Genomic DNA, 16,314 nt, shown 5'->3' on the forward strand with positions numbered 1-16,314 from the left:
ACATATGTTCTCTAACAATTATTAAGTTAAGTTTAGATGTCCAGCAGACTACCACGTCACCATAATCGTTAAGCTAAGAGCAAACTAAGTTAAGCGCAGAAGTTTAAGAAAAATGGGCGCAGCAGTGGACTACCATGAATGTTTTGCACTATTCGCTTAATGAATTACTCGTACCGGCAGTATTCGATCTCAAACTATTCGATGATTCTCAGCTCTAATCGATTACTCGATTAATCAAGCAATTACCGGACATCACTGCTGTCATCCAAAAATGACTCAAGTGTAGCTAAAGAAACGTTAGTTTACATTATTGTCCTAAGTTGATGATAATTGGAAAATGCCTATCACACATTTCTTTATCAATAACACAGGTCTGCATCAAAAAAACTGCACAGGATTTTTCAACTGATTCTTATAGATTTTTGTCCACTGAATTCAGAAAAAATAATAAAAATTGTCCATCACGTCACGTTTTCATGTAATACTTGTTGAATAATCTTGAAAGTTGGTTTTAGACATAAAGCAGCAGAAATATCCCGAATGTAAATTACATTAAAAAATTGATTTTTACATCAGAATTGTATTTATTAATGTAAACTCTTCCATGTTTTGGAAGAAAACCATATACGATGGAGAAACTATGCAGAATATTATTTTAAAGCAAATTTGGTGCGCTCAAATACACCCACTTGCGCTCAGTCGACTGTACTGCCTTATAGAAGCAAGTTTGATAAAAGTCATATATGAAACATTTGTAGAACTGAATGCAATCTATAATCTTTCTGAATTGAGTACTCCATTATATTTGTATTTACGTGGTAATTGTATTGCAACTTTATCCTTAGCTCAAACAAACGTTCTATTTAAATAACAAGGCTTAAAGGCCGTCTTTATTATAAAAGGAAAAAATAATGCACAACTCTATTCAACGAAATTGTAGATTACATTCAGCTCTTACATATCTTTTACAGATTTGGCTTCTGTGAGGCACAGCAGCTGAATTTGCGTAAGTGTGTGTACCTGAGTACATTAATCCAGTGTTGAAGGGCAATGTAACATTTATCAAAGTAGTAACATTGCATATGTTCTATCCTCAAAAGAGTTATTTCTATGTGCATTTGGAAACAATTTAACGAAATCAAGAACACAAACTATTGCTTTCCTGCTACCTTACAGAAAGTAAAGATTGTTTTTATTACCCATGGTTCCCCACGTTGAAGGGATTTTACCAATTCAATCCTATTTTATCAACAGCACATCTTTTCACTACACTTCTAATGAAATGGCAAGCATGCGTATTCATACACAGTCATATTATAACCGAACACTAGAGCTGTAGCACATTTTTCCAACACATATATCAAATTCGCCTAGGTTTAATCGTCTCGCATTAAAGAATTTGCGATCTGTCGGGACAACGAACCTGTGTCATTTTTTCTGGCACACTTCCCTGACACAGACATCAAATTGGACTAGGTTTAATTGCGTTCGTAAGAAATCTGTTGGCACGAGCGGGCTTTGTCACTCTTGCTGGCGTACTTCCCAAGCAAGTACATCAAAAATGGTCTGGGTTTAATCGCGGTGTTGAGAAATCTTTTGAAATGAGGAAACTTTGTCACTTGTTTTGGCTTACTTCCCAAGCACAGATATCAAATTGGTATTGGTTTAGATCATCGTAAAGAATCTTCCAACCAATCAGGAAGCGAGAATTCTGTTAAAACATAGGTTCATTATTTTCAATTTTTTTCAATAGTTCAACATTAAGAATCCATACCTTTTTTCATTTGGGCCATTTCTTAGAAGATTTTCCAATCGATTGGAATAAGAATATTGAAAATCGATCGGGAAACCACTAAGCTATTAGCGTTCAAAACTTGACCACTTTTCGAGAAAGATTTTTTGGAATTACTACCTTCATGAAAGACGCAGTCCTACGTCAAAACACTAGCATCTCCTGGTGCAGTCTCCGCGCTACGCCAGAGTAGGTTGCTATAAACTTTGCAATGCTGTAAATTTACCTGTGAATTATCTAACAATAGCGCAAGCGCAAGCGAGTGACGTTCTCGCGCACGATTGTTGTTTGAGTCTTGGCTTAAGTGAAAATTTGAAATGATCGTTTTTTAGGCGATGGAACGAGGCTTCAGTGTTACGTCTGATAGTCTGTGAATGATCTACAAAGTTGCGACTTTTCAAATAAGCGTTACGGCAAACGTAGTAGTTCGTAGTATTTAGTTAGTCAAATTGACGCAGAGAAAGCGTGGAACATGTTTCTAAAGACGAAAACGTTGTCATCGTCACGTGTCACGTCCTGTCCTAGCTCTATAGGATCTTATAGGATTATTGCCAGGAAAACCACCTGTCACTTACCTTAGACTCCTTTTCTCCATTAGATGCTAATGATGAGGAATATGGGCTACTAAGGTTTTCTTCATGAACGCCTAAAGTGATTTGTCTTTTACCTCGTAAACCTATATGATAAATAAATTTCATGAATTTGAAATGTTTTATATATGTATAGTGTGTCGGTCACGAATGACCCACATCAGCTTAACTAAACAATTAAATAATGTCTGAAGTAGCTAATCATATTCAGTGTGCAATTCCATGGTTAAGATCCGTATACGAACTCAGATAGATTTGAAAATCAAATAGGGTCTTATTTGTTAGGCCTCGAAGTACGACACTATTCCAACACGCCAGTTCTCGTATGTCCGAATGTCGACCGGGTGAGCCAATAGAATTCCGTCCAATTCCGCAAGCGAAATGTATTTCTGTTTTTCAACTCTAACGGTCAAGCATATTTAATTTTTTTGAAAAGCATAAATGGGTAATGTGGAAATCGAATCAATATCTTGTGTTGTATAGTATGAAAAGCAAAGTGTAGATGCTACATTCCGTTACCGAAACTTGGCCTTCGATTTTTATACGACAGACTTTGCAGCCAGCTGTTAAAATACAGGACAAATGCGGGACTAGTGCTACGATCCTATTCCTATTGACTCTAACAGTCTCTCCCAGCCGAGAGTCGAATATACGACAACTGGCTTATTAAACCAGCTTCTTACCTCGAGGCCAAATGGGAGGTAGTATGAAAAGCATAACCTTTGCTTAACCCATTATGACCCGGGTATACCTAAATTTGGACCAAATGAAGTGAAACTCTGTAATCTATTATATTATGGCTCGAATGTGTCGGGAAATACAAACTCGTCATTTGGAATGGTTTCAAGGCCAAGATATCGCCGGTTTAATATTTCATAGGCTCAGTTTCAAACAAACAAATTACAAAGTTGTTTACAGATTTCTTATCGAATTTTGTGATAGACTTTACATATAAATATCAATTTACATGTTAAGTAATGTTTCATCACTAAATGTAGACTTTTTCATGCGTTTTGGAGACAAAGTTTTTTTCGCCATTTTTTCAACTTTTTTTCCGCCATTTATCACAACTTTGCACTGTTTAAAATACAGGTGAAATGACAAAAACTGACAGATTATCTCACATACACATCAGATTAATGTCTTATCTCTCTTGTAGTGATATATTAACAATGCTAACTATTGAAATTCAGCAGTAAACAGGTTTTGAAGACGAGGTATGATATATCATACGCTAGGACATAATGGGTTAATATCCAGAGGTGGGCACAATTCCGCTAATCCGCTAACAGCTAATTAGCTCAGCTAACATTTTGGTTAGCGGTTAGCGTTTTCGCTAATTTTTATAACCGTTAGCGTTTTTGTTAGCTTCCGCTAAATTTATGTACCACTAAATAAACCGCTAACTTTTTTTTTGGCAGAAGGAAAATTTTTGAGAAATATCACACAGGCTTCGGTTGAAGGGTTCCAAATTCTCTTGCCGTATCAAGAATTCCTCTCCATTGTACTTCTGGGGTGACATTGCGATTCTCGTTTCGAGTGATTTTGGTTCGTTTCGCCCATTCGTTTAACGTGGTCGAAACGAACCAAAATCACTCGAAACGAGAATCGCAATGTCACCCCTGGGTCCTGGGCTACTCGTTTCCAAATCGTTACGCGTCTCGGCACATGCAAGTCGGCTTCAACCTGGTCAAGCCATCTAACTCGTTTGGCCCCTCTATTCCTGGTGCCGGTGGGGCTCTTGTAGAGAACAGATTTTACTGCACAATCGTTCGGTATCCTTGCGATGTGGCCGGCCCACAGTAGTCTCCCAACTTTTTCCAAATAGTGACTACAAATCATGGTGCATACGCCTATGCCACTCTCCGCTATCCGTTTGTACTCCGCCAAAAATAGTTCGCAATACCTTTCGTTCAAATACGGCAAGTGCACTTCCGTAAACAAAGTTGCTGTCTCAAGTCCGTAGAGGACTACTTTTGTACGCGGGCTCAAATAAATCGATATTTAAAAAAATTCGAGGCCTCCTACATTCACTGAAAACATCAAGAGAGATTTTTCAATTTTCTCGGACATCACTAGTTTAATAAATTCATAAGTGTTGGGCCAAGTATCAACGCAATAAAGTTTTCACAACAACCAAGGACAATTATTATCAACAAAATATGTTTTTACAAATTTTCTACCTGCTAATTCCCTTTATTCTGATTTCATTGTATTTTAACTAAAACTTGAAATTTTATTACTAACTTTGAAACAAAAATTATCTTTTATTGCCGAAATCAGCGCTTTTCGCTTAAGTAATGTTGATTCTACAGTGCTAACAAATTTAGCTGTTAGCGGTTAGCGTTAGCTTCCGCTAAATTGTTGATTGATTTAGCGGTTAGCGGTTATCGAAGCTAACGTTTTGATTTAGCGAATTAGCTGTTAGCGAAGCTAAAATTTCGGTTAGCGGTGCCCACCTCTGTTAATATCATAAAGAGCAATTCATAATTGATAATTGAAAAGAAAGATTATTTTAAATACGCCCCAGTCTATCTATTCTATCTATTTATATAAGAGGCTTGTCTGTACCCAAAACCAGGGCTCTGACAGGACGCCATAAGAGGCTTATCCGTAATTAAAACAGGACGTCATATTTTCGTAACAATAAGTTCTATTCTCAACCACCTCACTGGTTGACTGCTGGACTTTTTGATTGCCCAACTGGTTGACTAGACTGCTCGACTGGATTGGTCGATTAGACTGCTCGATCTGATGGCTCGACTGGACTGCTCAACTGAACTGTTCGATTCGACTGCTCGACTTGACAGCTCGACTCAACTGCTCGACTGGACTACTTGACTGGATATCTTGATTTCACTGCTTGACGCAACTGTTCGACTTAAATACTCGACATGACTGCTCGATTCAACTGCTTGATTTAACTGTTCGATTCGATTGCTCGAGTCAACTGCTTGACTGGACTACTCGACTCGACTAAACTACTCGATTGGACTGATCGACTCGATTCGACTGCTCGGTTTCACTACGAAACTTAACTGCTCGACTGAACCACTTGACCCGACTGCTCGACTAGACTAGATGACTGAACTATATGATTCGACTGCTCGATTCAACTGCTCTACTGGACTACTCGATTCAACTGCCCGACTGGGCTGCTCGACTTAACTGCTCGATTAAACTGTTCAACTGGGTCGCTGTATTCAACTGCTCGACTTGACTGCTCGATTCAACTACTCGACTGAGCTGCTCGACTCGATTATTCGACTTAAGGGGTTATATACAGTTATAATTTTCGAAAAATCGATTTTCTGTTTATATCATGATCGTAGTGTACATATATTTAAGCATGCACACAGAAAATTTCATGCCAATCCGGCAAATATTAACGAAGTTATACGCCTATTTGTAACGACGTCCCAGAGAGATTGCAGAAACAACGCAAAACTTTGAACGCGTGTTTCTCAAAACCGTGTTTTCAAAGTCGGTGAGCAAGATTTCTCAAAAACGGCTAAATCGATTCACTTCAAATATTGACACAAGTGTTTTAAGTATATATTCTTCAGATTAATCGAAGGTTTTTCCTCGCCGATTAATATTTCTTTTTTATGGATAATTTAAGAGCCAGATTTAAGATTTTACCCCAAAAATCGATTTTTTATGTTTAACAAGCTGCCATGTTGTCAAAAATGATTATATTGCTAAATCCTTCGATCAATCTATAGATAATATTTTATCACCGATTCCTTTTCGGTTTTTCGATTTTCGACGATTCAGTCTAAAGATATCGTGCTCACCGCAAGACGCCTTATTTTAGAAGAGTTCCAGGAGATTAACTATAGTAGCTATTTAAACAACGTTTTTCAAAAACAAAATATGTTGAAATATAACCAAAAGCTACTGTAAGATGTATACAAATTTTTACTTCAATCAGTTGAAGGGTTTTCTCTAGAAAAATTCTAGAAAAATCCACTTTTTTAAGCCTCCTGACTGTATATAACCCCTTAACTGTTCGATTCGACTGCTCGACTCAACTGTTCGATTCAACTGCCAGACAGACAGGACAACTCGACTCAAATGCTCGACTCGAGTCAACTGCTTGACTGAACTACTCGATTGGACTATTCGAATCAGCTGCTCGACTCAACTGCTATACTCTATTGCTCGACTAGAACACTCGATTCGACTGCTCGGCTGGACTACTTGACTGAACTGCTCGACCAGACTACTCGATTCAACTACACTCAAGTCTTTTTTTACACGGGGGATACGTGCCGTGTAAAAAAAACCGCGTTAATTCAAAAATTGTTGTAAAAAAAAACGTGTTAAATCGAAAATTGTTGTAAAAAAACCGTGTTAATTCAAAAATTGTTGTAAAAAAACCGTGTTAATTCCAGAATCGTCGTAAAAATGTAAAATCTTGTATCAGTACCATGAAGCATAAAATGTACGAATTCCTTTCGTTGTTTTCTACCACGAAACAGTTTCGTACAGTCTTAAATGAATTTACGTGTAATTAGATTCAAAGTTTTGTGTTCCTACTACCAAAAAAGTGGTAGTAGGAACACAAAACTGTGTTATTTGTCACAGTTGCATAATGCATTATTCAATTATTGGTAGCAAATAACCCGCTACTACCCCAAGTCGCTGGTCGAACCACTGGGGACTTCCGGGGTGGATACTCACGATCTCTTTTCTCTTGGCTAGCTCGATCTACAGGGAGAGAGTCTCCTTCTCGAGGTCGGCTTTCTGACACCGATCAGGGACACACGGCGGCTTAGAAAGAACTTTCAATTTAGATGATGATTTTTATTTATCCTAACTTACAATGTGTGAGTATATCGGGGCCGGCCGGCTGCTGTTACTGGATCTGCGGAGAGGAAATCACTCGATCTACGAGCGGCTGCTACTGGAGCTGGCTGATGCTTTCGGGGAAGGCTGCTGCTTGCGGGGAACGCTGGCTGCGTTCGGCGTTGGCTGCTTCGTTCGGCTTGAGCTACTGTACGTATTAGACGTAGCATATATATATATATATATGGATGGTAAATGGTTGAATAATGCGCTCCAGAACTACCACGAAGTTCCACAGCCTCTTATTTAGCAACTCCTCTCTCTACCTCCCCGTGGTACCATCCGGGATACGTTCCTTAGTGGAAATCGGACAACCGGTGGAAACTAGGGTCGTATGCGGACAGAGAAGGGGGCACTCACGCGAAGGCTGAGTGTAAACTCTCCGCCTGCAAATGACGGATCTCAGTAGAAGCATGTTCGATGAACCTGAAAATACTGAGAACCTGAGCAGAGGGTCCAAAGCCCCCAAAGGAGGATGGTTTTAATAGCTGTTATCCATGGCTAAAAGTAAAAACAAGAATGGATAAACCCCTAATCCAAGGTGTCATGCGACCCGTGCCGAGGGATGAATGGTGGGGGGGGTTTCATAAATACTCAGCCTCAAACGGAGCCTGTGGAGTACCAGAGCGCCCTCCACAGTAAACAGCCCTTACCGCATCATGAGGGGCTCTGATGCGGCGGACTCTTCTTTCCCCTCAACTCGTGGGATTCTATATGAGCAATCAAAATAAAATAATAACTTCAGTGAGCGCGGACGGATTAGACAATCCGTTCGCAAGAAGTGGTATCCAGAGGTCTCCGCCGATGGATACCAGTAGAAGCGCCAGCGTAAGCGGAAAAGGAAACGGCACACCTGTCGCTCCAACTGCATCTACGCCGGACGCAGCAATGAACGGCCCGTCGCTAATAAAAGCAGTGGCAGGCAAGAGAGACATGCTACCAAGAGTGGTAGCGGCGTCTCATCAACTCGATGCCATTATCGAGTTCGTGGCAGGTCGCAGCACCTTAGCGAAGGACCTGAAACAAAGTCTGCTCATGCTTCGGAGCACCATGCGTGCTGCGACGAAGGAGCACAGCGAACTCGAAGCGCGAGTAAAAGTTGCAGAGAAAGAGAAGACGCTTGTATCAAGGTCTGCACAAACAGATGCCTGCCCGTCAATGACCGACCATTCCGTGGCACTCGCGACTACGGAGCAGTCTAACGACAAGGCATCCGCCAAACGCGCAAGGCAGTCCCCAGGGGAAGAAACCCCCACGGGTCCAAAGAAGCGCATGATAGCAGAGGGTCGTAAGCCAACTGAAGAACCTACTGAGGGTAACAAGACGCTGTTAGCGTCCGACAACCAGTGGGAGTTGGTCAAAAAGAAGAAGGCCAGGAAGAAAGAGGAGGATCGAGCTCCACCGAAAGTGGCTAGGAAAAAAAGGAGCAAAGGCGATGCCCTTATCCTCAAAACTGAGGGGCCGAAATATGCGGAAGTTTTAAAGGCCATGAGAGGGCATGATCAGTTGAAGGGTCTTGGCGCGGATGTGCGGAGTATCCGCCGCTCTCGCACAGGCGACATGATTCTTGAACTCAAAAAGAACGCCACTGAAAAGGGTTCCGCTTACAAAGTGCTGGCAGAAAAGGTCCTTGGCGATAGCGTGCAGATCCGCGCACTAACGCCCGAGATGACTCTCCAGCTTAAAAACCTGGACGAGATCACCCAAGCGGGCGAACTAGCACGAGCTCTCAACGAGCAATGCAAAGTGGTGGTGACTACCGAGGCAGTTCGTCTGCGTAAGGGACCGGCGGGAACCCAGGTAGCAACTATAAGACTTCCACTGGAAGACGGAAATGCAGCCCTGAAAGTGGCTAAGCTGAAGGTGGGATGGTCCGTGTGCCCACTGAGCGTGTTCCAGCAGCCGGAGGCCTGCTTCCGGTGCTTTGAGAGAGGGCACAGGTCCTGGAGCTGTAAGGGGCCAGACCGAAGCCACTTGTGTAGGAGATGTGGCGGTACGGGTCATATAGCGAGGGACTGTACTGCGCCACCCAAGTGCCTGATATGTACCGGCCAACGGGACGCTAAGCACACAACAGGAGGCCCGAAGTGCCCGGCAGGCGCGCTGGCGACTAAAACCCGGGCGTAGTGCAGGTAACGCAACTGAACTTGAACCACTGCCACGCGGCTCAGCAGCTGTTGTACCAAGCAGTTACTGAGTCGTTGACGGACATTGCAATCATCTCGGACCCATACCGCATCCCTGCCGGAAACGGTAACTGGGTGTCGGATAGGTCCGGGACGGCGGCTATATGGACGACAAGCAGGTTCCCGGTTCAAGATGTTGTGTCAACTGCAGACGAGGGATTCGTGGTTGCCAAAGTGGGTGGAATGTTCTACTGCAGCTGCTATGCTCCGCCGAGTTGGTCTATCGAGCAGTTCACGCGGATGGTAGACCGAGTATCAGTTGTGCTGACTGGTCTAAGGCCGTTGGTTGTGGCGGGCGACTTTAACGCTTGGGCGGTAGAGTGGGGAAGTCGTCGCACGAACCACAGGGGCCGGATTCTGCTTGAAGCTCTGGCAAAGCTCAACGTAGATCTGGTCAACGTCGGCACCACAAGTACCTTCAGTAGGAGCGGTGCGGAGTCTATCATCGACGTGACATTCGGCAGTCCTGGTCTGATAGGAGACTGGAGGGTAGACAATGGCTACACTCACAGCGACCATCAGGCGGTCCGCTATGGTGTCGGTCAGATAACGAGACGGCAGGCGGCGAGTAGAGCCGACACTCCAACCACCCGTGGATGGAAGACTTCATACTTCGATCCCGAAGTATTTGTGGAAGCAATCCGAAGAGAGTGCGGTGATCGTGGTATGCCCGATCCGAACGCTGATCATTTGGTTGAGGTACTGTCGCGAGCATGTGACGCTACCATGCCTAGGAAAGGTCGACCTAGGTATGGCAGGTCACCGGCTTACTGGTGGACAGATGAAATTGCGGAACTCCGCGGAGCCTGCTTTCGTGCGAGGAGAATTATGCAAAGAGCTCGTTCGGACGAAGGCAGGGCTGAATGTCGAGTAGCACTTGCTGCTGCACGCGCAGCGCTTAAAAGTGGGATAAAAGCTAGTAAACGAGCCTGCTTTGAAAGGTTATGTGCTAGTGCCAATGCGAACCCGTGGGGTGATGCCTACAGGGTCGTAATGGCAAAGACCAAGGGAGTGATGGCGCCCTCAGAGCAATCGCCAGAGATGCTGGAGCGGATCATCGAGGGCCTCTTTCCGCGCCACGAGCCAAGGCCCTGGCCCCAGGCCGCTGAGTCGTCCCACGGCCGACGTTCCAGTATCTCAGACCATAGCGTAGGATGGTCGGCCTCCCAGCCGAACATCCAAAGTAACGTGGGCGACGGCGGTTTGGCGGTCGGGGACGAAGTGACGGTTACGAATGAGGAGCTCATTGAGATCGCTAAATCCCTAAAGGTGAGCAAGGCACCGGGGCCAGACGGAATCCCGAATATGGCCATTAAAGCGGCTATGTTAGAGGCTCCCGAGTTATTTGGAGCAGTAATGAGGAGATGCCTGGAAGCTGGCCACTTCCCGGACAGATGGAAGCGACAGAACCTCGTGCTGTTGCCGAAGCCGGGAAAACCTCCGGGTGTTCCCTCGTCATATAGGCCGATCTGTCTGCTCGATACTGCCGGTAAGGTGCTGGAGAAGGTTATCCTTAACAGACTCGTACAGTACACGGAGGGTACAAACGGTCTGTCAAGGAATCAATTCGGCTTCCGAAAAGGCAAATCTACGGTGGATGCAATCTTGTCTGTCACTAAGACAGCCGAGGTGGCAATCCAGCGCAAGAGGACAGGTATCCGCTATTGCGCAGTTGTCACGCTTGACGTGAGAAATGCGTTTAATAGCGCTAGCTGGGACTCCATAGCCAACTCGCTTCGGAACGTCCAAGTGCCGGTGTCGCTGTACAGGATCCTGGAAAATTATTTCCAGAATCGTGTGCTATGCTACAACACGGAGGAGGGTCAGAAGTGCGTTCCAATCACCGCAGGGGTTCCGCAAGGTTCCATACTGGGCCCGGTGTTGTGGAACGTCATGTATGACGAGGTGTTGAAGCTAAAGTTCCCGGTAGGGGTGGTGATTGTCGGCTTTGCGGATGATATCACCCTGGAAGTCTATGGTGAATCTATCAGAGAGGTTGAGTTGACGGCTGCCCACTCTATAAGCATTGTTGAAGATTGGATGCGATCCAGGAAACTGGAGCTAGCGCATCATAAAACGGAGGTTATCGTGGTGAACAACCGCAAGTCGGTACAGCAAGCAAAGATCAGCGTCGGGGACTGCACTATTTCGTCAACGCGGTCCTTAAAACTTCTGGGAGTCATGGTCGACGACAAGCTCAAGTTCGGGAGCCACGTCGACTATGCCTGCAAGAAGGCTTCCACAGCTATTTCGGCATTGTCTCGTATGATGTCTAATAGCTCTGCGGTATATGGCAGCAAGCGAAGGCTATTAGCCAACGTGGTCCAGTCTATACTTAGGTATGGCGGACCGGTGTGGTCATCGGCGTTAGGTACCAAAAGCTATCTAGCCAAGCTGGAAAGCACCTATCGTCTCATGTGCTTGAGAGTGGCGAGTGCGTATCGCACAGTTTCACATGACGCAATCTGAGTCTTAGCAGGTATGATGCCTATTGGCATTATCATCAGCGAAGACGTAGAGTGCTTCAACCAACGTGGAACTAGAGGCATACGGAGTACCACAAGATCGGCCTCGATGACCACATGGCAGCGGGCATGGTCTAATTCCACAAAAGGTCGGTGGACACATCGACTTATCCCGGAACTATCTGGGTGGGTCAACAGGCGCCACGGCGAAGTCAACTTCCACCTGACACAGATTCTGTCAGGGCATGGTTGCTTCAGACAGTATCTGCATAAGTTTGGGCATGCGGAGTCCCCCGCGTGTCCCGAATGCGTGGATGTTGAGGAAACGGCAGAACATGCTTTCTTCATATGCCCTCGTTTCGCGGGCGCGAGAAGCAGCATGATGGCAGTGAGCGGACAGGACACTACCCCGGATAACCTAGTCCAAAAGATGTGTTCCAGCTCGGACATCTGGGGAGCGGTCAATGCGGCTGCTACCCAGATTGTACTCGAGCTACAAAACCACTGGAGAGCCGATCAACGGCGAATAAACAGCCTAACTACCATAGTCCAGTAGTTATCTAAGCGAGTGCATTAAGCACAATAGCCCCTCCCTGAAGTAATACCGATAAGGTGGTGCCAGGGGGGATTGAGGCTGGAGACTCGAGTAGGGTTTTAGTGGGTCGGGATCCTCACGCCCCATTAGGGGGGTCGAGATACCTAAACCCCACTCCCTGAGGTATCTTTTCAGGTGTCTGATAGTACCGTATCTTCTAAGGTGCTCAGCAGATTTCCCAACTCGTAAAAAAAAAAAAAAAAAAAAAAAAAATATATATATATATATATATCTATACCTATAAAGAAGGATTTCTGTCTGTCTGTCTGTCTGTCTGTCTGTCTGTCTGTCTGTCTGTCTGTCTGTCTGTCTGTCTGTTTTGTGTTCCTTATAGAATCAAAAACTACTGAACCAATCGGCGTGAAAATTTGCATGTAGAGGTTTTTAGGGCCAGGAAAGGTTTTAGTGATGGTTAGAGACCCCTCCCCCCACTAAGAGGGGGGGCTCCCATACAAATGAAACACAAATTTCTGCATAATTCGAGAACTAATTAAGCAAATAGAACCAAATTTGGCATGTGGGTGTTTTCGGTGACAAGAATTTATTCTAGGGTAATTTGAGACCCCTCCCCTCTTTATAAGGGGAATTATAACTCCTCTCCCCTTTAAGAGGGGGGGTTTCCATACCAATTTCCTCATAACTCGAGAACTAATCAAGCAAATGGAACCAAATTTGGCATATGAAGGTTTTCGAGGGCAAGAAAATTTTCTATGTTGAATTAGGACCCCTCCTCACTTTAAGAGGGGGGGCTCCTGTACAAATGAAATACCAATTTCCTCATAACTCGAGAACTAATCAAGCAAATGGAACCAAATTTGGCATGTGTGTGTTTTTGAAGACAAAATTTTTTTCTATGATGAATTGGGACCCCTCCCCACTTTAAGAGGGGGGGGGGGCTCCTATACAAACGAAATACAAATTTCCTTATAACTCGAGAGCTAATCCAGCAAATGGAACCAAATTTGGCATGTAGGTGTTTTTGGAGGCAAGAATGTTTTCTATGATGAATAAGAACCTCTCCCCACTTTAGGAGGGGGGGCTCCTATACAAATGAAATACAAATTTCCTCATAACTCGAGAACTAATCAAGCAAATAGAACCAAATTTGGCATGTGGGTGTTTTCGGTGACAAGAATTTATTCTATGGTGAATTGAGACCCCTCCCCTCTTTATAAGAGGAATTATAACTCCTCTCCCCTTTAAGAGGGGGGACTTCCATACAAATTTCCTCATAACTCGAGAACTAATCAAGCAAATGCAACCAAATTTGGCATGTGAAGGTTTTCGAGGGCAAGAAAATTTTCTACGGTGAATTAGGACCCCTCCCCACTCTAAGAGGGGGGGCTCCTGTACAAATGAAATACAAATTTCCTCCTAACTCGAGAACTAATCAAGCAAATAGAACAACATTTGGCATGTGGGTGTTTTTTTTGGTGACAAGAATTTATTCTATGGTGAATTGAGACCCCTCCCCTCTTTATAAGAGGAATTATAACTCCTCTCCCCTTTAAGAGGGGGGACTTCCATACAAATTTCCTCATAACTCGAGAACTAATCAAGCAAATGCAACCAAATTTGGCATGTGAAGGTTTTCGAGAGCAAGAAAATTTTCTATGTTGAATTAGGACCCCTCCCCACTTTAAGAGGAGGTGCTCCTGTACAAATGAAATACAAATTTCCTCATAACTCGAGAACTAATCAAGCGAATTGAACCAAATTTGGCATGTGTGTGTTTTTGGAGACAATTTTTTTTTCAATGATGAATTGGGACCCCTCCCCACTTTAGGAGGGGGGGTCCTGTACAAACGAGATACAAATTTCCTCATAACTCGAGAACTAATCCAGCAAATGGAACCAAATTTGGCATGTAGGTGTTTTTGGAGGCAAGAATTTTTTCTGTGATGAATTAGGACCTCTTCCCACATTAGGAGGGGGGGCTCCAATACAAATGAAATACAAATTTCCCCATAACTCGAGAACTAATCAAGCAAATGGAACCAACTTTGGCATGTGAAGGTTTTCGAGGGCAGGAAAATTTTCTACGGTGAATTAGGACCCCTCCCCACTCTAAGAGGGGGGCTCCTGTACAAATGAAATACAAATTTCCTCCTAACTCGAGAACTAATCAAGCAAATAGAACAACATTTGGCATGTGGGTGTTTTTGGAGGCAACCATTTTTCCCATGATGAATTAGGACTTCTTACCTTTTTAGGAGGGGGGGGGCTCCCATTCAAACGAAATACAAATTTGCTCATAACTTTAGAACTAATCAAGTAAATGGAACCAAATTTGGCATGTGAGAGTTTTAGATGGCAGAATTTTTTTTCTGTGGTGTATTACGACCCCTTTCCCTTTTAAGAGGGTGGGCTTCCATACAAATGAAATACAAATTTCCTTATAATTTGAGTACTAATCAAGCAAATGGAACCAAATTTAGCATGTAGGAGATTTTTGAGTCGTGTATTTATTTTATGATAGTTAGAGACCTCTCACCCCTGTGGTAGGGGGATATGGACTCTCATACAAATAAAACAGAAATTTTGGCGAAACTCAAAAACTAATCCAACTCGAGAAATTCGAGACTCTTCCATAAAACATTAATCAATAACAAGACCACAAAAACTATCTATAGTAACACTAGATCATTCAGGACGAGCCGGTCGCGAGTGTTGCCGGTGATCCGCCGTCGGAAGCGCCGCCCACTGGGGGACTTGCAAAACTCGAGAAGTGATAAAGATCATCCGAGATTCATGATTTATGTACAACACAGGTTAATTTGTGGCAATACGAAGTTTGTCGGGTCAGCTAGTATATATATATATATATATATATATATATCTATACCTATAAAGAAGGATTTCTGTCTGTCTGTCTGTCTGTCTGTCTGTCTGTCCTGTGTTCCTTATAGAATCAAAAACTACTGAACCAATCGGCGTGAAAATTTGCATGTAGAGGTTTTTGGGGCCAGGAAAGGTTTTAGTGATGGTTAGAAACCCCTCCCCCCACTAAGAGGGGGGGCTCCCATACAAATGAAACACAAATTTCTGCATAACTCGAGAACTAATCAAGCAAATAGAACCAAATTTGGCATGTGGGTGTTTTCGGTGACAAGAATTTATTCTAGGGTAATTTGAGACCCCTCCCCTCTTTATAAGGGGAATTATAACTCCTCTCCCCTTTAAGAGGGGGGGTTTCCACACAAATTTCCTCATAACTCGAGAACTAATCAAGCAAATGAAACCAAATTTGGCATGTGAAGGTTTTCGAGGGCAAGAAAATTTTCTATGTTGAATTAGGACCCCTCCTCACTTTAAGAGGAGGGGCTCCTGTACAAATGAAATACCAATTTCCTCATAACTCGAGAACTAATCAAGCAAATGGAACCAAATTTGGCATGTGTGTGTTTTTGAAGACAAAATTTTTTTCTATGATGAATTGGGACCCCTCCCCACTTTAAGAGGGGGGGGGGCTCCTATACAAACGAAATACAAATTTCCTTATAACTCGAGAGCTAATCCAGCAAATGGAACCAAATTTGGCATGTAGGTGTTTTTGGAGGCAAGAATGTTTTCTATGATGAATAAGAACCTCTCCCCACTTTAGGAGGGGGGGCTCCTATACAAACGAAATACAAATTTCCTCATAACTCGAGAACTAATCAAGCAAATAGAACCAAATTTGGCATGTGGGTGTTTTCGGTGACAAGAATTTATTCTATGGTAAATTGAGACCCCTCCCTCTTTATAAGGGGAATTGTAACTCCTCTCCCCTTTAAGAGGGGGGGCTTCCATACAAATTTCCTCATAACTCGAGAACTAATCAAGCAAATGGAAC

General features: G+C 43.6%; 1 protein-coding gene across 1 annotated transcript in view; it reads right to left on the bottom strand.

Moving 5' to 3' along the window:
- LOC128735834 (tachykinins) overlaps window positions 1-16,314 on the bottom strand; it is a 40,616-nt gene that overhangs the window by 1,562 nt on the left and 22,740 nt on the right. The window contains exon 6 of the mRNA XM_053830319.1: window positions 2,368-2,468. Within this exon, the coding sequence (XP_053686294.1) occupies window positions 2,368-2,468 (101 nt within the window). The remainder of the gene's footprint in view (window positions 1-2,367; window positions 2,469-16,314) is intronic.

The sequence above is a fragment of the Sabethes cyaneus genome, chromosome 2 (genome assembly GCF_943734655.1).
Source record: "Sabethes cyaneus chromosome 2, idSabCyanKW18_F2, whole genome shotgun sequence".
NCBI lineage: Eukaryota > Metazoa > Arthropoda > Insecta > Diptera > Culicidae > Sabethes > Sabethes cyaneus.